Raw genomic sequence first — 25799 nt, 5'->3', positions numbered from 1 at the left:
ACGTTCGATCGATTTTCGTTATTTCCGTTATGCTACTAATACCTAAAAAGAAAATCAAAATGGTGTGGACAAGTTTGACGCCGCCGCTTGACCCAATATGTGTTTAGCGACACCAAAACTTCTCTTTTACTATCTATAATAATATATATAAACGAAAACCCAAAAATCCTATGTGTCGCGATGTGGTCGCTCCCCCCTTTTATGGAAGCCACCAGATTTTTTGATTTTTAAATGGATGTTTCTCATTGATTTAACCCAAATTCATGGGTATGGGTCTTACCAAAACCAGATAGCTCTTAAACGGGTTATAACATCTTATTAAATTAAAAATTAATCTTACCAATTATTTGATATGAAAATCCTACAAAATATGAATATACTAAAATTTAATATCCAATTTAAAAAGAAAATGATATTATTTATAATTAATAAACAATTTTATAGTGAAAAACATAAGCGGGTCATGGGTCACCAAATCCAGATAACTTTTAAACAGGTTATAACATATCATTTATTTATGAAAGCCTTTTATCATCAAACCCTAAGTATATTATTAAGTTTCTTACAGTAAAGAAAATTAAAATCCAAAAAATAAATATTAAAAAACAAAAAAATGTAAAACAACCATTCTCTCAAGCCATCAGATTACTTTATTTGTAAATGTAGGTTTTTCACGCATTTGACCCGAATTCACGGGTAAAAAGGTCTCACAAAACCCAGATAGATCTTAAACGGGGTATAACATCTCATTATATTAAAAAATAATCTCATCAAATATTTGATATGAAAATCCTATAAAATAGGAATATACTAAAAATTAATACCCTATTTTATTTTAAAAAAGATATTATTTATAATAAAGAAAATAAACGGGTAATGGGAATCACCAAACTCAGATAACTTTTAAACCGGATTATAACATATCATTTATTTGTGAAACCATTTCATCATCAAACCTAAAATATATTAATTATTAACTTTCTTACAATAAATAAAATTAAAATCCAAATATACATATATAAATATTAAAAACGAATAATGTAAACTAACATACGTAATACGGGGAATAAAATCTAGTATGTATGTGTGTGTGTGTATATATATATATATATATTTATTTATTTGTGGACACTTGTAAAACAAAATCCATTTATGAAAAATAAATAAATAAAACCCAATGTTCACTGTAAGCAGGCTGATGTGATTCACAAGCACCAAAACCCCCAAATCAAATTCGCAAAAATGGACACCACCACCGTCTCCGACCAACCCACCGACCACCTCTCTCCGCCACCACCCCAACCACTCTCCAAAAACGCCCAAAAAAAGCTCCTCAAACAACAACGATTCGAAGCCAAAAAGGCGGAGAAAAAAGCCGCCATGAAGGCGGAGAGAAAGCTTCAGGGGGAACGGAAACGGAAAGAGTGGGAGGAGAAGTTGGCGAATGTGTCGGAAGACGAGAAGCTGAAGATGATTGAGGCGAGAAAGGGGATGCGGAAGGAGAGAATGGACCAGAGGACGGAGGACCGAGTGAGTAAGGCGTTGCGGCTTTCGGAAGCGAAGAACAACGGGCAGAATGTTGTTTTGGATTTGCAGTTTTCGGAGCTCATGGCTCCTAATGAGATTCATAGCCTTGTGAAGCAGGTGACTTAAGTTATTGTTTATGTTTTGTGTATTTGTTTGGTTGGTGTATGCAAATGTGCTGTTAAAGTTGAGAGCTTTAGGCAATTAAGTAAGGATGTAAAGTGTCTTGAATCAGTTGCAAGTGAGTTAGGATGATAAGTTGATACCAAAGCAATTTATGTGGTTTAAAGTTTAGCATGCACATTAAGTGTTCGATGAAATGCCTGTATTGAGAGTTATGCGAATTTTGAATCGATTTCATGCTAATGAGATTCTTAGCCTTGTTAAACAGGTGATTTAAGTTTATTTGTTAAAGTTTACAGCCTTATGCAAATCGATTAGGGTTTAAGAATAGGGTTTATTTGGGACACTAAACTGTGAATACAGGCTCTCATGAACATAAGAATGCCTAGCCTCTTGCTTGGGTAGTAGTGGCCTTTGAAAGTAATCTAGCAAATAATAAAATACTTATTTTTCTTTCAAATTGTGGTTCTAAATGGACTCGAGCATTAGGTGAACAAGTTTAGAACAATCCTAGATGGAACTGTCTTTTAGTAAAGATATAAAATCACTAATGTAGCGATTTTTCTTAGCATGTTATAACTGTGTTGCTATGCCAGAAGTTAATCACTCATTTAGCCATGAGATACTACCACTTTTACTCGCATGTTAGACCTTTTTTCTCACTAGTAGTTACTTAAACTTACATGGTACGCAACATCATATCACATATAGAATCAAATTATTTCATGATTTAGGCGAGTAAAAGTAGATACATGACCAAACATGGGCTATATGTGTGATTTTGTTCTGAGAGGTATAACACACTCTGGAAAATTACTTTTGTGATACAGTGTTGTTTTCTTAGAAGAACTTGATAGCAATCTTAAGTTTTTACTAAATTTCATTATACAATGTTATTTGCTAAATTTTGAAAAATATGATTTGTAGTTAAATTATAGGGTAGAATATGGTGGAAGGGATGTGAATGCTCCTATTTACTAAATTACATAAAACTATATATATGTATATTTGGTAAGATTCTTGATCAAAAAGTTCTCCATTTCAAGTTTTTATATATTAATCTTGATCAAAGTTTTACTTTTTGTTTCTTTTTTATGAACAATTGAGCCTCATCATTTAGTTGATGTCAAAGAAACGAATTATCAAAATCCCAATTTAACAAAACCATATTAGTAATTTGTTTCTGCAATTGGTAACCATTTCCTTTTCGTTAAAAACGAATACAGATAATGTATTGTTATTCTGTGAATGGAAGAAGTGCGGTCCCTTGCCATCTCTGGTTGACCGGCTATGAGGGAGAAATTCAAAACCAATTACAAAAGATGCCCGGCTTTGATAAATGGATAATAGACAAAGACACGGGTCCTTACATCAATACTTTTGAAAGTCAAAAGGAAAATTTGGTCTACCTAACAGCCGACTCGGAAAACATGCTCTCAGAACTCGACCCAAAGAAAATTTATATTATTGGCGGGCTGGTTGATAGAAACAGGTGGAAAGGGATTACCATGAAGAAAGCTGTTGACCAAGGAATTCAAACTGCAAAACTCCCAATTGGCAACTATCTTAAAATGTCTAGTTCTCAGGTACAACTCATCTTTTTTAAAACTATGGTTATTGGTTATTACAAAATATGGGTGATGATTTTTTGTGTGAAAGCGCAGGTTCTTACGGTGAACCAAGTGATGGAAATACTTTTAAAGTTCTTGGAAACGAAAGACTGGAAGGAGTCGTTTTTTCATGTGATTCCACAAAGGAAAAGATGTGAAGCGGAAGAACAAGTGGCTCGGGAAGAAGGTGAAGAAGGGGATGAGGAAGATGATCAAGAGACGAAAAGGCAATGCATTGAGACATAGGTTTAACCTACATTTTATTTTGGCTTTGGTTTTTAAGAATTTTGCATACATTTTGATTGTATTTTGATTTTTGAATTCAAACTTGAGTTGATTTTTGTGCATCACTAATGTTATGAGTTATTTATTACAAGTATACTGTAATTTGTTATATCTTGTAAGTTGTAACTTGCTACCAACACAACAAAGGTCTCATGTTTGAATACAACTTTCAATGGTTGTGTTTTTAATGGGGGCTTTAAATATACCAAAAGTTTTTATTTGGTATACCAAGTCAACCCTATTAATCTACTACTAATCATTCAATCAACTACTAATCATATCAATCATCATTTTTATTCTATTTTATTTAAATATAACTACTAATCATTACATAATAATTATTTAAACTACTAATATCTATTTTTTAATTAGGTTTTTTTAAAGACTATTGTAATTAGTTTTTTGCAATACTAGTATTAATAATAGTATATTAAATATTTTATTATACAATTATGAATATTACTAGTCTTCTAAAAAGTACTCAAATATATAAATACGAAAATACAAGTTCATTATGAATGTAAAAACACTAAAATAATTAATCACTTAAATCCACAAACCCACTTTCAGGACGATAAAGTTGGCTGTACAGTTCTAGACGCGACTTATACATTGTTCCAGAAACTTTACTTGAATCCTTAACTTTATATTTTCCGCCACGATCACACATGATTACAACTTTATACACGAACCCATTAGGATATTTGTTCGATCTTTTAGTGACGACGACAACACCAAGAGAGCGTGCCAAGTTTTGTACCCAATTCTTCATGGGACCCGAACACCTAAAAATTAATAAAAAGTTAATAAAAAGAATAGATAATACACTTAATAATAAAAAGTTAATAAAAAATGTGTATATATAAGTTAATAAAAAAGAATAAATGATACACCTAATAATAAAAGAGTTAATAAAAACATGTATATATAAGTTAATAATAAAAAGTTAATAAAAACATGTGTACATAAGTTAATAATAATAAGAATAAATTATGCACCTAATAATAAAAAGTTAATAAAAAACTTAATAATAAAAAGTTAATAATATATTAGTTAATAAAAAAATAAATAATACACTTAATAATTAAAAGTTAATAATGTATATATAAATTAATAATAAAAATAAATAATACACTTAATAATAAAAATTTAATTATATATATATATATATATATATATAAAAGTTAATAAAAGATGTAACAAATGAAAGTTAATAAAAAACATTTTTATATATAAGTTAATAAAAGAGGTAAAAAAACTAGTAAAAATAAGTATAAGTTATGAAAGTTGGATTCTTTATTTATTAAACTAGAAATAGTTAAAGGATTGTAATGTTAATAAAACCCCTTCGCCGCCGTCGCCGCCGTCTCCACCGTCGCCACCATCTCCGCACCGCAGGATACCCGCGCCATCGTCTCCTTTCTTCGCCGTCTCTGTATTTCGCTACCACCACCGAGCTCTCCGTCGTCTCCTCTTCTCCACCACCGTGGGCTTTGGTCACGGCGTCGTTTCTGTTTGCGAGCGTCTCCGTCGTCTCCGTCTTCACCGCCACCACACCTAGCCCTATCTTCGTCGTCGTTCTTTGCTATCGGACGCCTAACCCTTCCCCGTCATGGCTGCCGCCGTCGCCGCCGTCTCCACCGTCGCCGCCATCTCCACACCTAGCCTTTCTTCTTCAAAACCTCTTCTCTGTCGTCTCCTTTTCTCCACCACCGTGGGTTTTGGTCACACCACCACACCTAGCCCTATCTTCGTCGCCGTCTCCGTTCTTCGCTACCACCGCCGGCGATATCGAAACCCTAACCACCGTCTACCACCACGATTTTGAAAGAAAACCTAACCCAACACTGATTATACCTGATGAGTGAAAAATTGTGGTGTAGTCATGATAAATTCGTTATCTGCCATGGTAAGAAATCGGAATATTAGTTTAGTTTAATCCTAAGAATTTTGTTATTGTTATTGTTAAATAATATTGAATCTGTTCATAAATTTTCAACTGTATTTTTTGTTTTGTTATGGTATAAATTTTCAACTGTATTTTGGGTTATGTAAAGATTTAAATTTTCATTGTTTTCTAGGTTTACAAATAAATGCTGACAACTGTTGGTTTTCAGTCTGACAGAAAGTAAATTTTCTTAAAAGTCTTTGACTTTGGTATATTTTTGGTATATTTAACAGAACCCGTTTTTAATATCTTTGAAAAAGGCCACCTGCTAAGCAGAAGTTGCTTTTAACTTAAAAGTTTAGCAGGTTATTGGTGTGGTCCAATTTGTTGGTAACAGTTTTAGCAAAATAAATGAATAAATTAAGACTTTGTTTGATATGCAATAATCGGTCAAGGAATGGAATAAATATGTGAACTCCAGGAATGAAAAAACAATTGTTTGGTTGAAATGGAGTGGAATCATCATTCTATCTTGATTCCTATTTATGCAAATATTATTTTTGAACGGTGTCGTTTGATATTTAATGCATAAATCTTGGAATCATGTTTCATTGCTTAATAAGCTATCAAGCGAGTTTGATTATTTTATTATAGTGTATTTAATTCTTTCTGCCCTGTCTATTTTGGTTTTTTGATGTCTATGTATGCGGCTTACTGTTTCGAATAATCAACAATTCATACGGGCTAAAACGGTTCAGCTTGTATGGTTTTGTACCGCTATTTTTCACTTTTCATACAAAAACATTAGTTTGGACTACTTTTTTATAAATGTTACAGATGGTTTTTGACTCTTATACATAAGTGTTGTGGACTGAAGGCATAAATCACTCCAAATTCATTAATGTTAAAAAGAGAAAATGCAGATTACTAGTCCTACAAGATGGAGCATGCCAACTGTTTTTACATGCATTGTCAAAGTTGGACCCAATGTAAATTGTTGCTCCATGACAGAAGAAAACAAATTAAGACAACAAAAAAACAAACAAAGCAAACCGACAAACACCGCGAAACCAGTCACTCTTTACACTGAGCATACGGCTCGAACCCAGCAGGCCCAGACGGACCACCTGCACTCGACGGGTCCTTGAAGAATCCAGCAAGGCTAGCCGGACCAAAGAACCCATTATGATGATGAGTCAAATGAAAACCAGGCACAAACGGACCCATCCCAAACGGTCCAGCGTCACCAGAACTAGCCCTCTTGATCAGCGGCTCACCCCTTATCAACCCACGCTCACCGCCATCAAACTCCCTGTAACGGTGCAGATACACAGTCAACGGTTCAATATAATCATCAAACCCTAGTTTACTCATAGCCCACAACACATCTTCAGCAGTGATAGTCTTTCTTTGCTCACGTTGGCACCGGTCATTCGCTTCACCAGTCACAAAACTTATATACTCAGAAACACATTCTTGAATCGTTTCCTTGGCATCGTCAGAGATCTTGGCGTGCGGTGGCAAGATCTTTCGCATTATACGTATCACATTCGCTATCGGCATGAACCGATCTTGCTCTCTAACAGTGCACTCATTGTCATCAGTTATGGTGCTGCTGTTGGGTGTGTCTGGTTGCTTCTGCTTCATCTCCTGCTGTTGGTTACCTTGGAACAAAATGAAATGTAATAAAAAAACAAGAGTAACACATAACATCACATATATATATACAAACACAAACATATATTCATTGTAATGATTTAAAAAAGGAAAACAAAAACCATGAAGTGTGCAAAAATGCCAGCGTGGGGACAAAACAAGAGAGCAATATTCTTGCATGCATGCCACTTGTTCTACAACATTTGTCCTCAAACACACTGTCATTAACACACTTCACTCAGATTTAACATACAAAATCAGATCAAACAAACCTAAAATGATGTATACATTCAACAACACTTACATAAACTGAAACCCTATAAGTTTTTTTTTTAAATATTAACATAATATAATATGAAGCATTGAAAAGAATCATTATTATTTATTAATATAGCTTAGACTGAGTCTATATGTCAGAAGATTGTCTGCAAGGTAGTTATGAAACTATAAAACTGGATGTGAAGAATCTTTATATAATAAAAATCACACCTTTTATATTTTCTTGATTTTGCATGCAAATTTCAAGATTTCTTGAAAATGGATAAAGATGAAGAATAAGGAGGCCAATGCAGTTGTAGAAAGAGGTTATATATATTCCATTCTAAAGTTAAAGAAACATTTAACATTACATATGTCATGTATATATTATGTACCAGATGTTGGGTGGATGGGGAGCCTGTGGTAGCCATGGAAACCTCCTCCACGTTCCATGATGACTCTCTCTCTAGAAATATGAAAAATGAGGAGGTGCTAATAATATAGCAAGCTGATGGTGGGGTGGAGGAGACACGTGGCAGAGAGGCGCGGTGAACAAGAACCGTGTATTCGCCGGAGGCAGCAAAGTTGGTTAGCAGGTAGCTAGCATTGAGTGGTGTCTTTGGTTAAGGTGCAATATTTGACCACCACCCAGCTTTGGCTAATGCAGTGCAATGCATCTACTTTAATTACTTTGGCTTATTACTTTTGGATGTATATGGTCCATGCCTCTGCCTCTGCCTCTGTGTGTCGTTCAAATCTCCCTCCCTGGTGGTTTTTGGTTTAAATCTAGTCCAGTCCAATCGTTATTAGTTGGCAGATTTAATGTTAACTTATTAGCTTTTCATAGCTTAATCTTTGTTTTTATATTCTAAGAAAGATGTACTTTAATCATTTATTATCCATGGCAAATAATATGTTAATATGTTATCAAATCTACAACATTCTGGACTTTGGATCACAATAATGTCTATATTGTTTAAAATTAATGAAAATCATTTATGACTGGGTCTATGTTATTAATAAAATCAGCATATTTCATTAATTTGCATAAAGGAGTTACTTAGCTTGATCATATAGGTGAAATCAACATTAACTAAGGGCTAGTAGCGCAACCATTACAAGTGTAGAAGTTATATACGCGATATTTTGTTAACATGGTATTTCATGTTAATTGTTTTAGGGACATGGTATATTGCATCGATCTTCAGTTTTTTTTACCGCTTGAAATACAACGTTATCAAACATGCTTATCGACATTTTAACATACTGGGATTGTCCTTTTTTTAAAGAGGTTGACTTTAATATAAATTTCACACATACGCATGCTTTACACAAGTTTAAAGACAAATACATTAAAGGTAAAGGTAGAATTCTATATATCCCCTATATACTTTGAATGTAGAAAGCGAACGTCAAAAGAATATATGAATTCCACATCAGCTTGCCACACCTTTTCTTTCATTCCTTGCTTATGTAATTGATTTGACATATGACAAATAGAAGAGCAAGAGAAGTTGAAGTGGGTCAGTTGGAAAACTGTAAATTCACCGCTACATTATGGTGTTTTGAGCATTTCATTGCATAAAGTCAAGGTCAAAGTCAACAGTACATTGTATTCCATTAAAACTATAGTACCTGCCATCAAACTCACATAAAACACCATTTCTTCTACTTCTATGGCAACCATACAACAAAAATAAGTTCATCAAGTCTACACTCGAACAAAATTTGATACAACCATAAAACATTATCCCAAACGCGTCTAGATTTACTTGTTGCCTTCCCCTTCTCCATTTGGTACAATCATAACAGCATTTCTTTGATCCTCATCATGAGAAATTGCTGAAACAAAGCCTTCGTTGCTTTGATCCTCATCATGAGAAATTGCGGAACTGAAGCCGTTTTTGTGCAACATTTCCAACTCCTTGAAATACGAGCACGATTTACTCGTTGCCTTCCCTTTCTCCATCGTTCTTCTATAATACTTATTAATATTTTCCCATTTCTCTTTGCACTTTTTTGGAGTCCGGTAATAGCCCATACCCGATAAACTAGCAGCCACTTCATCCCAAATAGACCCTTTTGGTCCCTTCCCATTTTCAAACATATGATTCAGAGCAACTCTAACAGTTATAAGTGCTTGCACTTCAGATTTTGGCCATCTTCTGCCATTCGGGTCACCTTCAGATTCTTCAATGTTTTTCATTAGTATATCATCATCATCATACTTTGACTTTTCTTGACTTTCAAGATTCGTGTCAGGATGATTTGCGATTTGAATTTCTTGGCCCAATGTCTTCTGGATGAAGGAAAGGAGAGCTTGACATTGAGAAACCTGCTGTTTTCTAGCTTGTTCATCCCTCTTGGCTCTCTCGGTTTCATGCTTCTTCCATGCTTGTTCGCGTATGATGCTTTCTTTTTCATTTTGTTCCAACATGTCAATCAATTGTTTATGCATTTGTTCTTGCTTTTCCATTACTGTTTGCACCATTCTTTCGAAATAGAACTCCATCTTCTTCCTTGACTTTCTCTTCCTCTTTTTCTTGTTTATTGGCTCCTTGATTGGTTGATTTTGCAATTTGATGGTTTCATCAGATGAACAAGGGCTGAAAAGGAAAAAAAGAGTTAGATATACGTGGTTTGTTAGGATCTCGGTTATGCAAACATGCGTGCACATACACACACACACAATCAAACTGCAGAAAAGTAAACGAACACAAGATACAATGATTTACGTGGTTCGATCTAAGCTGACCCAAGTCAAGGGTTGCAACCAGGAATTTATTATTGTCTCTCGTGCTGAGAGATTACAAGTACAAGATGACATATAAATAGATATGAGATTGAGCTTAGAGAACAAGAAAACATAAACGAGCCACAATAAGAGATATAGTCGTAGGCTGGTCCAAAAACCTCCCATGTCTTCAAGTAACAGGCCGAAACCAAAGCCCAAGCTTCCGCAAAGCCAACACGGTTCACATATATCATATGTGCAACAAACTAATAATTCAATCCTATGGTAAAATAGTTGGCCTCTAACCATAAAGAAGTTCAATTTATTCTTCCTCTAATATGTCACATCATGTTCAAGAACAAAAACTTGTTGAACCACACATCTCAAGAACAAAGACTTGAAATTTACGGTTTCTGTTTGTGAGATCGTCAATACTAACATATAATCCGACGAATAGAAACAAATCTTGTCGACAATTTCCATCAAAAAGTAGTGACTTGACACATATTCTTGAAGAAACAAGTGTAATGAGGGAAACAAAATCAAATGGCAAGCTGGTGTAACCACTTCTAGTAACAAGTCATTATCTTGAAAAGATATAAGTACCAAAAATGTATATAACTAATGCTCTCTTTTCCACATTGATGTCACCACTTTAATCCAATCATACACATGAGAAAAAATTCTACATTTTTTTATAAAGATAACAATTTCAAGAATCCTGTCTCAAAAAACCCCTTCCACGTATTAAGATTACTTAAATTTAATCATTTAAGAGCCATTTATGAATATGTTCAAAAAATGCAAATGATATGCAAACCATGTCTTAATGTTTATAAGGCCAAATATGGTGAAAAGGGGACACTTTAGAACTCAAATTAAAAAGCCCATTTCATATTTCATACAAACAACAATTTTATATGTACATAACCCAAAAGCACAAAGTAATTAAAATTTTATGAGCCAGTTATAAATATGCTCAAAATGCAAATGATATGTAATAAACTATTTTTAAGACCAATAATGTTGAAAAGGGGACACTTTAGAGCTCAAATTAAAAAACCCATTTCATATTTCATAAAAATAAACAAAGTAATTAAAAAAAACTACCTTATTGCAGCTTCAATTTGACACTCTGCAACTGGTAACCCTAAATTAGAACAAGTGTTTATTTCACCATTATACACTCCAGCTTCCGGGTGCCAGCTCAGCGGCTTGGCATCAACCGGATCATCTGACCCACAGCGGTCGGAGAAGCTTCGTACGTTGTTGTTGCTGCACCTAATTGGTCGGAGCTTTTGCGGCGGCTGAAAATGGTCAGTGGAGATTGAGATTTTGTGGTGATCGGAGAAGGAGTCGGAGGTGGGTAAAGAGTACGGGGAGAAGTGGGTGTCGGAGAACAAAACGACGTCGGTGTGGTCGCCGGTGAACACTTCCATTTGCACCGGCGGTGAAAAGGTAATAATAATAATAATAATAATAATAATAATAATAATAAAGCGGCTGTGGTGGAAGGAGTAGGTTGGTGTGGTCGTGGTGAGTGGTGACTTTTGTGTGGGTAAAATTGGTGGTTAAAGTTTGTTTGCTAATTGGTGATATTGGTCCTTGTAGTTTTGTTGTGTGTGTGGGAATAGACCCTTGTCTATTTCAAGAAATGTGGAATCTGGAAAGTAGTAGTAATCAAACTATCTATATAATTGCCTATTAAAAAAGATGAGATGTCACGTTCTGGTCGCTCACCACCCCCTATCGAGCTACCAGGTTACTTGATAATTGGTAGAAAAATGGAGATGGAAACAAATAACTCACACGGTCCAGAATAAAAAAAATAAGAGTTTGAAGTACAGTAGAAACTCTATAAAATAATATACTTGGGACCACCAAAATTTATTAATTAAAAGAGTTATTAATTAATCGATAAATTATTAATTATTAATTTATAAATTAATTAATATTTTATTAATTTATAGTAGAATGTTCTAACTCACTCAGAAGAAAATGTAGTTGCACAGTTGTTGACTGATGAAGAAATTATTGAAATCGTTATTGGAATTAATAAAGATGATATTGATGAAGAAGATGATGAAAGTTCTACAATGGAGCCCCCTTCGCGAAACGAAGCTATTAAAGCGGCAATCACATTGAACAATTTCTTGTTGAGCTATGAGAAAACAACACCAGAAGTTCTTACCATGCTAAGGAAAATTAGAGACGAGATTCAAGGGGAAATTGATTTCAACAAAAAACAAAAGACAATTGAGTCATTTTTCAAGAAACCTTCATAAATCATTCATGTAATATGCTATATATAAGGAATTATTAATTTATATTTTATGGGGTCTAAAGAAATTATCAAAAATGTATTATCTTATAATTTTAGCAAATTATTAATTTAGCACCCTATCCCCGAGTCGGGACCGGCAAAAAATATTATCTTAGAGAGTTTATTAAATAAACGAGTATTAATTTATCGAGTTTTCACTGTAGTAAATAACTTGTATCCATAAATGGTGAGCTCTCATTCATTTAACCCGGTTTCAACTTGTTTAAGCATTAAAATTCGCGGGTGAAGAGGTAGGTCCCAGCAGAGCCCAGTTGGACCCGCAAGACTCACCTTGAACATGGACGTCTGCGCAACGACCAACTGCTCCCGCAGGACCCACCATGCTCAGAGAAAACCTTACGCGCAGTACGCCAGCTGTACCCGCAGGGAAAGCCTCCCAATGATGAAGTACCCCGCCTGTTCCCGCAGTTGCGGATACAAGCCATCAGGGAAGGCTACCCGCACTAACAGCAAGGCTACACGCACAAGGCACTAGCTACTTCAGTAGTCACATGAAGGAATGAGCAAGGCGGGAATACTCCCGCCTAAATGAGCCAGTCCGTATGCTTCTGGAAGATCTTTTGTACTATACCTGCTAAGGTATGGGCAGAACAGATGATCTGACCAGAACAGCCCATGAACCAATCACAGGGTGACAGCTCACCGACAACAGTACGAGGAGGAGCACCCTCTAGTACTGTTTGTCACTATTAGCCGCTGCCTACTCACCAACCCTTACTATAGGACGTGCGCAGCCTATAGTTGGTGGAACAGTGCATAGCCGGCAGTAAAGGAACAGTGTACAGCCGACCTTGTTACTGTCAGCCGTAGCCTATCCACCAACCAGCATGGCCTGTGTGTAGTCCACTGTTGGTAGAACAGGAATACTATTCAGGCGGCTGTACCTTCTAGGAAACCTACATTCGGCTATAAATACTCCAACACCTTGGAATGGTAAGGACAGGATCTGATATCTCATCTTATCTAGCAATCTCTTAATATACACTTATATTCAGAGCAATCTAGTCTGATTCTCACGCCGGAGGGTGGTCACAAGGAGGAACCCCCCCCCCTTCTCAGTGACGAGCTTACGGTGTCTGTTTTGCAGGTCATCTGAAGAACAATCTTCTCTGCTGAACCTCATCCTCGTGGGAAACATTACTTAACCCCAAGATTATCTATAATCTGCCCCGGGTCACTTGGTGTTTCTTCATTGGCGCCATCCGTGCATAAAAGCTAGAACTAATTCTTAGTTTTTTCAAAATTTCTGAAGAAATGGTTAACGTTACTCCGGTCCCAAGGCCAGTAAGTGACCAAGAAACCCCGGTGACCACAACCCCAGCAACTGGGAACACCGGCGGTTATACAAATTTTACGAACACTACCCCGGTTACCCAAGCCGGGGCAAGTGCAGTAAACAATATTCCACTAGGGTTCACTAATGCCCAGTTGGAAAAACGAACGAGGGTCCCTCGCCAAACACTAGATCAAGTAAAGGCGTGTGCCGAAGCACGTCAGAAAGAGTTCCAAGCTGAATTGGATGAACGCTTGCATTCAGTTCAACAGGCTGACGAATTCGGCAGTACTCGCCAACATCTCAATATGAACAGTGAGTGCGAGTACTCAGACGATGAGAGGGAAGAATCCGATACCGACGCAAACCCTCGCCATAAGGCGAAAGGGAAGCGTAAGGAAACGGACTTCAACCGAAAAGGAATTTTGGGGAAGCCTTTAAACCAACGAATGCGGAGAGAAACCCGCGTGACTTCTCCAAAACCTTTAGACCAACTGCTACAAATGCAGGAAAGTCAAAGTTCGCAAGGGACATTGCGGAAGCAATCGCCCCGAGAAGTGCCAAACAAATGTCCAACATTGGCACTTATGATGGTCTATCTGACCCAGACGACCACTTGAACAGATTCATTGCGGGGGCAACCGTCAGTAACTGGACGGAACCCACGTGGTGCTATATGTTTCAGATGACTCTGGTTGGAGCGGCCAGGGCATGGTTCGATCGTTTACCGGTCCACCACATATATGATTGGGCGGACTTTCAAAACAAGTTCAGCCAACACTTCAGCCAACAAAGGAAATATACTGAAGAACAGTGGACGATCCTCAACTGCGTCAGAGAGGAGGATAAATCTTTACTAAACTTCATCACTCGCTTCAACTCCAAAAAGCTAAGTCTGGGCAACATAAGTGAAGATCTTGTTCGCCGCCGCTTTCATCCAGGGCGCCGAATACCCAGAGCTTATCCGCACATTGACGGGTAAGGACGGCATGCCATCCACATGGGATGCCATCATGACGGCGGCCAAGCGCTTTGCCGAGACGGAGAAGCAACTGGGAAGGGATCTTCCCCAGAGTACACACCTCTACACGCAAAGGACTAGAGAAAACAATGTTCGGATCGCCCGGCAGAACAAAAAGAGGAAGCTAGGTATTTGGCAGTCAAGGGTAAACTTCGACACCTCATCCAGCTCTCACCCTCTTGTTGGCGGAAGAAATAACACACACCCTTCAAGTCAAAAACACCGGTGGACGCCACTCACCAAAAGCGTCACGGATATATTTGCCACTGAAAAGCTACCATGGCCAAAAGCTCCAATGATCCGGCAGCGACCTAATGCGGATCAAAGCAAATCCTGTGACTTCCACGGGACAAAAGGTCATAGTACGGAGGAGTGTACATCCTTGAAGGATATTGTTGAAACATTCGTCAAGGATGGAAGACTTGCACACCTTGTGGCATCAATCAAGAAGGGAGGAAGGAATGATAACCGGTACAGAGGCAACGGACGAAAGCCCGTTGACATCAGCATCAACATGGTTCATGGTAACATCAGAGGAAGAAAAAGGCGAGCGACAGAACCATGCGCGTGGAAGGAAGCTTAGGTGCGCTTCCCGCGAGTGCCAGGAGGACCCAGCAAGGAAGGCCCTATCGTCATCAAAAGCCAGCTGGGGCACTACATCACTTCTCGCACTCTTGCTGACAACGGCGCCTCGTCAACGGTGATGTACAGGCAGTTCTTCGACAAGCTAGATGACGAAGACAAGGAACGCCTGGAAACGATCTGCGCCTCGATGGAAGGGTTCGATGGCAGCACAAACACCCCCTGGGTATCCTATCTTTCCCCGTCACTCTTACGGACGGGAATCACTCACGCACAGAAGACGTGGATTTTGTCGTAATGAGGAAGCCACACCACACATACGACATTCTCTTCGGAAGAGATGGGATGGCAAGATTCAACGCCGTGGTATCCTCAGTCCACGGCATGATGGGATGGCCAACAGCTGAGGGTGTAGCGATGATCACCGGCATTCCCCAGGTATGCATCGCATCTGTCTCATCTAAACCCAAACCAAAGATGGCTAAACCAACCATCACCGAAACAGAAAGATGGGCCTTCAACGGCAAGTACCCTGACCAGGCCGTTTCCATTGGCCCAACAGTTGTTGATCCCACACGCACCTTACTCAAGCGCTTATTACAGAAAAACGCTGACATATTCGCGTGGACACCAGCTGACATGACTGGTGTACCCCGAAGTAAGGCAGAGCATAAGCTCAAATGCGATCCGACTGTTACGCCAATCGTACAAAAGCGCAGAGTAATGGGGCCAGAACAAACTAACGCGTGTAGAACCCAAGTCAAGGAACTCCTTGACGCAGGCATCGTACGCGTTAGTAGATATCAAACATGGGTTGCAAATCCCGTTATGGTACCGAAGAATAACAAACAATGGCGCATGTGCATAGATTTCAAGGACTTGAACAAAGCATGCCCCAAAGATTGTTATCCGTTACCCGAAATTGATCTTAAGGTGGATTCGTTGGCACCGTTCCGCCTTAAATGCTTCCTGGACGCGTATAAGGGGTACCATCAAATCTACATGGCCGTTGATGATCAGGACAAAACCGCTTTTCGGACGCCCGATGGCACATTTTGTTACCAAATGATGCCATTCGGACTTAAGAATGCCGGGTCCACATACCAACGCCTGATGGACAACCAGTTTCATGCCCAAATTGGGAGGAACTTGGAAGTCTACATGGATGACTTGGTCATCAAAAGCCCTGACCCAGAAGCGATGTTGAAAGACATCGAAGAAACTTTCAACACGCTCAGGAAGATAAACATGAAGCTCAACCCGAGCAAGTGTGCCTTTGGAATGGAAGAAGGGAAGTTCTTGGGGGTCATCGTCACTAAAGATGGCTTCAGAGCGAACCCTTAAAAGGTCGAAGCCATTATCAAAATGGAATCACCTACTACCATCAAACAGGCTCAGACACTGAATGGACGACTAGTGGCACTTAATCGCTTTTTGGCAAACCACGCGGATAAGTCGTTTCCCTTCGTGTCAACGTTGAGAAACTGTTTAAAGAAAACGCACTTCCGCTGGACACCAGAAGCGGAAGCAGCTTTTCAGGAGATTCGGTCACGCTTGATCGAACTCCCAACGCTCACAGCACCAAAAGCGGGAGAAGAGTTAATCCTATACCTTTCCACAACAAATAGAGCAACCGGGGCAGTCCTGCTAGTAGAGCGAAAAGGCATCCAGATGCCAATCTATTATGTCAGTCGTATCCTAACAGACGTAGAAACCCGGTACTCTATCCTCGAAAAATTAGTCTTAGCACTTATACACGCTTCACGCAGGTTAAGACGATATTTCCAGGGTCACCCAATCACCATTCTCTCCAACTTCAAACTTGCAAACGTTCTAGGCAAACCCGAGTTATCGGGACGCCTAGCCAAATGGGCAATTGAGTTGGGGGAGTACGCGATAAAGTATAAACCAAGACCAGCCATAAAAGGCCAGGTTTTGGCCGACTTTATTGCCGAAGTGCCTGCATCGCGGGAAAAAGAGTGCCAGGAAGAGGCTCAACCCTCTCCAGCACAAGACATCAATGATGTCTGGCGACTCTACACTGATGGAGCAGCCAGTAACGAGGGTTCAGGCGCAGGGCTGAAACTAACCAACCCAGCAGGCCAAGAATACACTTACGCTATTCGACTGGATTTTCCAAGTACGAATAACGAAGCCGAGTATGAGGCACTCTTGGCTGGGCTGAGAATTGCGCGTAAGATGGGAGTGAAAAACTTGGAAGCCCACGTGGATTCCATGTTAGTAGCCAATCAAATCAACGGGACATACACGGCCGTGAACGACACAATGGCCCTGTACCTCGCACAAGCAAAATCCCTTATGCGCGATTTCAACGACTGCAAAGTCATACACGTCAAGCGAAGTGAAAACAAATCTGCGGATGCGTTAAGCAAGCTTGCATCATTAGCCTTCACCCACTTAGGAAAGGACATCCGCATTGAACTCCTCGAGACACCTTCGGTCCCGCACAAGGAAATTTGTGTCATCCAATCCGGCACAGAAACGTGGATGACACCAATAATAAAATACCTTGCGGCAGGTACACTACCAGAGTCAAAAACACAGGCAAGAAAACTACGCTGTAAAGCACTGAATTATCAACTCATCGATGACATCCTTTACAGACGTAACTTTCTTGGCCCACTCTTAAGATGCGTGGACAACCAAGATGCTGACTACCTCCTAAGGGAAGTACACGAAGGCATCTGTGGAGTACACGCAGGTCCCCGCGCTGTTGTAGCTAAGCTAAACAACGCGGGATACTTTTGGCCGGGGATGCATACGGATGCGCTGGCATACATCAGAAAATGCAGGTCTTGCCAGCTCTACGCACCCAACACGCACCGCCCGAAGAATGAACTTGTTCCAGTCACCTCTTCATGGCCATTTCAGAAGTGGGCCATCGATGTGACAGGCCCATTTCCTACAGCAGCAGGAAATGTTCAATTCCTAGTGGTAGCCATCGACTACTTCACCAAGTGGATAGAAGCAAAACCCTTAGCCCAAACAACCGCAAAACATATCAAAAAATTTATTTAGGAAATTATTATTTGTCGTTTTGGACTTCCACAGAATTTGGTGAGCGATAACGGCACCAACTTTGCTGACAAGAAGCTACAACAGTGGCTGAAAGAACTTCAAATCACCCACACCTTTACCTCAGTGGCACACCCGCAAGGTAATGGTGAGGTGGAAAGAGCAAATAAGAGCATCGTTGAAGGCATAAAGAAAAGACTCTTGGAACACAGATCCGGCTGGGTGGACGAGCTTCCGCACGTCCTTTGGGCAAACAGAACGCTGAAGAAGGCCAGTACGGGAGAAACCTCGTTCAGTCTCACTTATGGCACTGAAGCCATGGTCCCGGTCGAAATTGGTTTACCCTCACCAAGGGTCTTGATTCAGCCAGAAGACAATGATGCGGAAAGACGGTTAGATCTTATGCTAACCGAGGAACGCAGAGACTTAGCCGCAGTACGTGAAGAGAACTACAAGCGACAAATGCAAAAGTACTACAACACGCGGGTAAAACTCTGCAACTTCAATGTAGGAGACTACATACTGCGTAACAACGAGGCTTCGAACCAAGAACGCCCAGGAAAGCTGGCCCCGATCTGGGAAGGGCCATACCTTATCAAAGAAGTTCTGGGAAAGGGCGCGTACCGGCTCGAAAGGCTCGATGGCACTCCCATCCCAAGAACATGGAATGGAGCTCAATTACGCAAATGTTATATGTAGATCAATTCCAAACTTGTAAAGAAAAGGCCTAGAGCCACTTCTAATGGAAATGATTCTCCTTTCGCAATGTGTTAATAGCCTTACCTTTATACTTATGAACTTCCCACACTGATGTGCCGGTATTCAACGCATAAATAGGGGAAGAAGTAAGTCGTTACGTGTGGAATGCGGCAAAACCCGCATAAACACAACGGTAAAAATTTCAAGTTTTAAGGAAAACCTACACGCAGGTCAGATGTAAGTAAAGTTTAGCCATCCTTGTAAGTGCAAGTGACGGTCTTACCCGCACAATCACGAACAAGGAGGCAAAACTTCAACTTATCATCTACCACGTACAAAGGTTAACTTATTCTGAACACTTAGAAAATTTCAAAGGAAAACTTCCACGCAGGTCAGATATAAGTAAAGTTAAGCCATCCTACTAAGTGTAAGTGACGGTCATACCGGCACAATCATGAAAGAGGAAGCGAAACAAACTTATAATTTGCCACGTTAAAAAGTTAACTTATCTAAGTACTAAAGAAATTGCTAAGTTAGATCAAAACATGCGTAAAATAAACAAGGCAAAGAACTAACACAATCTTTATTCCATCAAATTCAAATATTACAAAGATTGCTATACAAAAGCAAAAATCTACGCTAATGGTGGAAAGGGATCTTCAGAATCAAGCTTCAGGACCACTTCCACTTGGACCCGCTCCATCAGTAGAGCGTGGTGGTTCAAGGAAAGCTGTAAGGATAGCTAGCCCATCATCAGCAGCAGCGACTTCGTTCACCTTCTCCACCACCGGATGAGAGAAGGCGGCATACTGGTTCACTGCTTGGTCATAAACAGCTTCAGTATCCACATCATACAAAGGGAAGTTGGAAGGCGGGATGCCTTTCTCAACAAACCCTAGACCAAGCAGGAAGCCGGCCTTCTCCCCATCCTCATGAGAAGTGTTGAGGGCTGCGCTCATAGCATCGTCATAAGACGTCTCTGAGAAGACCCGATGCACAACCTACAAAAAAGAAAAAATACAAGTATCAAAACCTTTTCTATTTACAAAGAAAAGCGTAAAGACATGAAAAGCTTACCTGAGACAACGCTTCTCGAAGAAGCCATTCCTTGGCAACCAGAGCTTCTTGGAGGGCGGCTTGAGCTTGGGTACAGGCGCGTTCGGCTTCACTTTTATTAAGGTTGGCAAGCAACACTTCCTTTGCAGCAGCCTCTTCGACGCCCTTTAGCTTCCGCTCAGTGTGGTCAAGCACGCCCCTCTGGTCCAGGATCTCTTAGAGCTTCTTCGCGTCCTCCATCGCCAAGGCATCATGAGCCTGTTGAAGCGCCTCTAATTTAGCTTTAAGTTCCTCATTCTAGAGGCGTAGAGGCTCAGCAACAGCTTCAGCCTTGGTGGCCCTTTCAGTTGCGTTCCTAGCAGTTTCCTTAGCCAGCCGAAGCTGTTCGTTAACAGCTTGGGCAGCCTTGGAACGGGCCTCGAGACGGGCCTGAACCTCAACTTCAAGGGCCTTGAACGCCTTCTCCTTCTCTGCAGCCGCGGCGGAGAGCCTCCTATTCTCCTCCCGGACAGCCCGCGCCTGAGCCACTTCTTGAATGCGAGCTGCTTTTAACTTGTCGTTTTCACGACAAAGCAGCTCGACGCGGGGCTGCATCCGGGCCAGGAGAACCCAAAGCTCATTGGTTAGCCTACCCTCCTGGTAGCTAGCCATGGCTTCCCCCAACGCACCACTGGGAGCTGCGTGACGAGCCCAATCCACGCACTCCACAGGGGTGCGAAGGGTTGTTCCTCGGTGGATGTTCCATCGTGGAACATACACTTCATTGGAATCCGACACTGCAAAAAACAAAAAGCAGTTAGGAAAAGATTATATATATAAAAAAATATATATATATATATAATAATAGGCCAAGAGAACCCTACGCACCTGTAGGGTCAATAACAGGCCGATAGCCGCCAAACCCGTCACCTGAACCCAAGGGAAATCCGTCCAAGAGGTCAGGTAGATGGGAAGGAGGCAGAGGTTGGCGAGAAGCCCCATGCATACCTGAAGGATCGGCCGTCGAGGCCGATGACGGAGGAGGCATGGTGAAGTCCGCCGCGGTCGCCGCTGCGGAGTCCGCAGCAAAAGTAACCGCCGGCTCAGTGAAAGATGCGGTAAAGATGGCACTGACAGCCGGCGGTGATGTCGTCACAACTGGAACAGTTGGCTCAATGGAATGAGCAACTGAACCAGGGGAAGCAGGCGCAGCCACCTGGGTCGTCGCCTCAGGTAGGCTGACCAAGCCTACCGTCACGGGCGGAGGGGTACTCCTCCCCGCTCCACCCTGGAATGCGTCAACATCCACGCCTGCACAAAGAAGATAAGTATTAATGATGGAAAACTATGAAGTTAAAGATAAAGGAAGTTTGTACTTACGGGTTTTCTTGAGCCTGAAAGTGCGGACGGGCGGGGATGAACCCGATGGAGCCGGCCTCTTCACGCCGGTCACCGTTGTCATCCTGGGCTCTCCGGAGGTGACAATCGTCGCAGCCTCCGGAGCGGTGGTCTTATCACCACCGGGATTCCCCGCCACCTCTTCGCTCTCGGTCTCCGAATCAGACCGAGGCACCGGATCGGCAGTGGAGGCCACCTTCTCCTTCCCCTTCCCGCCGGCAGCCTTCTTCTTCCGCACCAACGGAGGACTATCTGCGGATTCCTCATCAGAACATAAGATTAGAGGAATTCCAGCAGAGGTTTCAACATTGAGGGGTCGAGGGTTGAATAGCGCCTTACCTGGCCGCCTGGAGCTAAGGATCTCGTGGCCTAACGGGTAGACCTCCACGAACCGATCCACCGTTTGTTCTAGGATGGGCAACTCGTTCTCGTCTAGAGCGCGAATACCCATCCGAGCGGGACCGTCAGCCTCCCGCGGGTACATGAGCGACTGCAAGTCGTTCCCCTCTGAAATAAACAGGAAAGAAGTTAGAAGAGATTCTAAATCAACAAAAAGAAACAAGGCATACCGTAAGGAACAGAGTTCGAACCGTATTCGAGGACGATCGGGATCTTTCGCGCATCCGCATCCTTCCACACCCGGCTCATCCCGAGCATCACCATCCCGGACTCCGCAAACCGGTAAACCGGAGATTGGACTCGGGATATCTTCGAGAACCATTCCGCCTCCTGGTAGTTGGAGGCGTGAAGGCTGGGAAGTGCTTGCCCATTCTTGAATTTCATGGCAAGGGGGATGGCGCGAGCGGAGATGTAGAAGAACTCCCGCTTCCACGAGCGAAGACTGCGCTCGGTTGCGCAAATCTTCAAACCCTTAATCCGGGTTATCAGCGTATACCACCCCTGAATGCACCTCCAAGAGTAGAAGGTCATCAGGCGGTCAACATAGGGCTCAATGCCCAGAATCCGGCACACCCACTCGAAGTGCCGAATCTTGGCAATCGCCATCGGGTGCACCTCGGTCAGGTGCACACCGTGCCTCTCAAGGACACGGTACACAAACTTTGTCAATGGGAACCTAAGATTCCCATAAACAAAGAATGCAGCATATACCCCGATCTTGCCTCTGGGGGCATCGTACACCGTCTGATGGGGTTCAGAAAACTCAGGGTCGAGAGACTCGAGCATGAACTTCCTGACGATGTACTGATACAGATCGACAGGCAGAGCACACTGGCACTCGCCAGCAGTACTCTTGTCATCGGCAAACACCCCAGCCTCCTGGGCTGTAGATTCGAGATCACGAGAAGACATCTTGCAAATGAAAGAAGAAAACGATTTCAAGAATGCTCGACTGAAAGGTGAGTATTCGCCGGAAATCGCTTTAAAGATGAAGAGAAGAGTGAAAGTGTGGATTACAAAGAACCCTCTCCCCCTTTATATACTAATCGCAATTAATGCGATGAATTTAATGCGGAGGAGAGAGAAATCGAAGGTGCAATGAAACTATGACACGTGGCAAAAAGCAAGCTGGCAACAGCTGTTGAAAGGACGCGTACCATTAATTTCGCGGCCACGCGCCCGAAAAATCGCGCCCACGCGCCTGAAAAAGCGTCTGAAATGACCAGGTATTGTCACGTCACCATAACTTCCTGCACGTCCTGACACAGTCAGAAGAAACCGTCGCACGACGTTTCAGATGTTTGGACTGTTCTTATCCTTTCACCAACTCTTCGAATTTCAAAAAAAAAAAAAAAAAAAAGTTTCAAAAAGATTCAAAAGTAAGCGGGAAAATACCCCTTACCTTGGCAACCAAGTAACCATAAGACGGGTGCGGGTACAGTGTCAAGGCAAAACCCTTCACATAGTTAGCACCCGCAGGGAATTGACGCCAGGAATACCTTGGAAGTAAAGTAACCGTAAGACGAGTGCGGGTACAGTGTCAAGGCAAAACCCTTCACATACTTAGCACTCTGCAGGGAATTCAAACCAAGAAGGATCTTCTGGGCCATGCTTGCGGAAACGGGAATAACATCCCCACATGACGGGAACGTCGAGAACTATATTGTTTGAAACTCTAAGATGGAATTGGTGGTTTTTGCATAATTGATCAATATGTTGATAACTACCAAAACCCCATGGAGAATCCACACAAGTGGAACTCAACGCTCCTGACTTGCGAGGAGGTTACAAACCTACCCGCTTCATACCCAAAGATCAAGCAGAAAAGTCGGGAATTTCTGCGTGACATCAGGAAAACCGCGGGAAGAATCCCCACGGAAAACCTAAAAACCCCTTTTCAAAACCCCTTGCTAGTCCAAAAGTTCACCTCACTTATTAATAATTCATGAGAAGAACATTAGACTGGGGGGACTTGAAGAGGTAGGTCCCAGCAGAGCCCAGTTGGACCCACAAGACTCACCTTGAACAGGGACGTCTGCGCAACGACCAACTGCTCCCGCAGGACCCACCATGCTCAGAGAAAACCTTACGCGCAGTACGCCAGCTGTACCCGCAGGGAAAGCCTCCCAATGGTGAAGTACCCCGCCTGTTCCCGCAGTTGCGGATACAAGCCATCAGGGAAGGCTACCCGCACTAACAGCAAGGCTACACGCACAAGGCACTAGCTACTTCAGTAGTCACATGAAGGAATGAGCAAGGCGGGAATACTCCCGCCTAAATGAGCCAGTCCGTATGCTTCTGGAAGATCTTTTGTACTATACCTGCTAAGGTATGGGCAGAACAGATGATCTGACCAGAACAGCCCATGAACCAATCACAGGGTGACAGCTCACCGACAACAGTACGAGGAGGAGCACCCTCTAGTACTGTTTGTCACTATTAGCCGCTGCCTACTCACCAACCCTTACTATAGGACGTGCGCAGCCTATAGTTGGTGGAACAGTGCATAGCCGGCAGTAAAGGAACAGTGTACAGCCGACCTTGTTACTGTCAGCCGTAGCCTATCCACCAACCAGCATGGTCTGTGCGTAGTCCACTGTTGGTAGAACAGGAATACTATTCAGCCGGCTGTACCTTCTAGGAAACCTACCTTCGGCTATAAATACTCCAACACCTTGGAATGGTAAGGACAGGATCTGATATCTCATCTTATCTAGCAATCTCTTAATATACACTTATATTCAGAGCAATCTAGTCTGATTCTCACGCCGGAGGGTGGTCACAAGGAGGAACCCCCCCCCCTTCTCAGTGACGAGCTTACGGTGTCTGTTTTGCAGGTCATCTGAAGAACAATCTTCTCTGCTGAACCTCATCCTCGTGGGAAACATTACTTAACCCCAAGATTATCTATAATCTGCCCCGGGTCACTTGGAGTTTCTTCAGTGGGTCATGGGTCTTGAGATGGATTTGGATTGGGTCGAAGATTATATCCTCTCAAACTGCCTAACTCTTCCATTCCAAACCCTACCTATCTCTTCTCACACCTTCAATCTGCCTCACGATTTGAAGGTTAAGTTTTTGAAGCAAATCTCGAGGTGTCGCTGTTACCGCCAACGATTGCAGGTAATTTGGGGGGTTTTTGTTTACAAAAATTTGAAATTGATGATGTTATGGTTGATACACTCTTAAGGATTTGAAGTTACGCCCATCTCATCTGGTGTTGTTTGTGTTGCCTGACAACAAATAACTTACTAACAAATTAGAAAAATTTACTACAAATTAACTTAAAGCTTTGCTACTTAATTGTAGCAATTGATTCTATTTCTTCGATTAAGGTGTCGTTACTTAATTTTTTTCATACTTCTGTTGTTCAAGAAATTGATCAGGAAAAACTGAAGTAGCTAGTGAGTGAAGGGGAGTAGTCGTCTACAAAGGTATCTTACAAATAAGAAGTTTACGCATGGATTTTGTTAATTATAGGCTCTATTGGCTTTTCACCACATTTGCATGTCAATTGTCATATATCATTTATTTCAATTGTAAGTCAGGAATGTGTTTTCTTTATGCGACAAATAATTCCTGTAATTCTGTTACCGATTACAACCCATTTTCTATAACAAGTGGTAATGAGATTACGGTTAACATACACTAGAGGGAACAACTTTATGACAATGCAATCCCAACAACATTTGCCTGTAAGCCCAACTCTAATTTTTTTTATGGCGCATCAACTTTTCCATAAAACCAGCTAATCAATACTACTTTAGTCCTAATTATTACGTCAAAAGATAGACAATATTCAGTTTAGAAGGAGTAGCATTGATGTAACACAAAGTGTACATCTTATTGCATCGAATTTTCCTCATATTTATGTCGAACTCCATGCAAATTCATTGTTTTTGGTACTTATTTGAGTTATTTCTGAATTTGCAGG

General features: G+C 41.3%; 3 protein-coding genes across 3 annotated transcripts; 1 reads left to right on the top strand and 2 right to left on the bottom strand.

The window, feature by feature from the left end:
* Positions 1-1242: 1242 nt before the first annotated feature.
* On the top strand, positions 1243-3656 carry LOC143557719 (tRNA (guanine(9)-N1)-methyltransferase). Its single transcript, XM_077046725.1, has 3 exons — positions 1243-1644; positions 2874-3233; positions 3312-3656. Exons 1-3 carry the CDS (start codon positions 1243-1245, stop codon positions 3501-3503), a joined length of 954 nt encoding a protein of 317 aa, XP_076902840.1. The 3' UTR covers positions 3504-3656.
* Positions 3657-6408: 2752 nt separating this feature from the next.
* On the bottom strand, positions 6409-7797 carry LOC143557714 (nuclear transcription factor Y subunit B-1-like). The gene is made up of 2 exons (XM_077046719.1): positions 7740-7797; positions 6409-7094 (listed from the first exon to the last, which is right to left on the bottom strand). The coding sequence occupies exons 1-2, from the start codon at positions 7795-7797 to the stop codon at positions 6505-6507; spliced, it is 648 nt and encodes a 215-aa protein (XP_076902834.1). The 3' UTR covers positions 6409-6504.
* A 1302-nt stretch (positions 7798-9099) lies between these two features.
* LOC143557713 (trihelix transcription factor GT-2-like) lies at positions 9100-11730 on the bottom strand. The gene is made up of 2 exons (XM_077046718.1): positions 11189-11730; positions 9100-9950 (listed from the first exon to the last, which is right to left on the bottom strand). The coding sequence occupies exons 1-2, from the start codon at positions 11515-11517 to the stop codon at positions 9113-9115; spliced, it is 1167 nt and encodes a 388-aa protein (XP_076902833.1). The 5' UTR covers positions 11518-11730; the 3' UTR covers positions 9100-9112.
* Between the last annotated feature and the right edge of the window lie 14069 nt (positions 11731-25799).

Source organism: Bidens hawaiensis, unplaced genomic scaffold, assembly GCF_021521415.1.
Source record: "Bidens hawaiensis isolate Kalapana, Puna unplaced genomic scaffold, B.hawaiensis_p1.1 tig00019091_1, whole genome shotgun sequence".
Taxonomy (NCBI): Eukaryota; Viridiplantae; Streptophyta; class Magnoliopsida; order Asterales; family Asteraceae; genus Bidens; species Bidens hawaiensis.
Note: the sequence above shows the minus strand (reverse complement) of the source record. Positions and strands in the feature narration are given on the sequence as shown.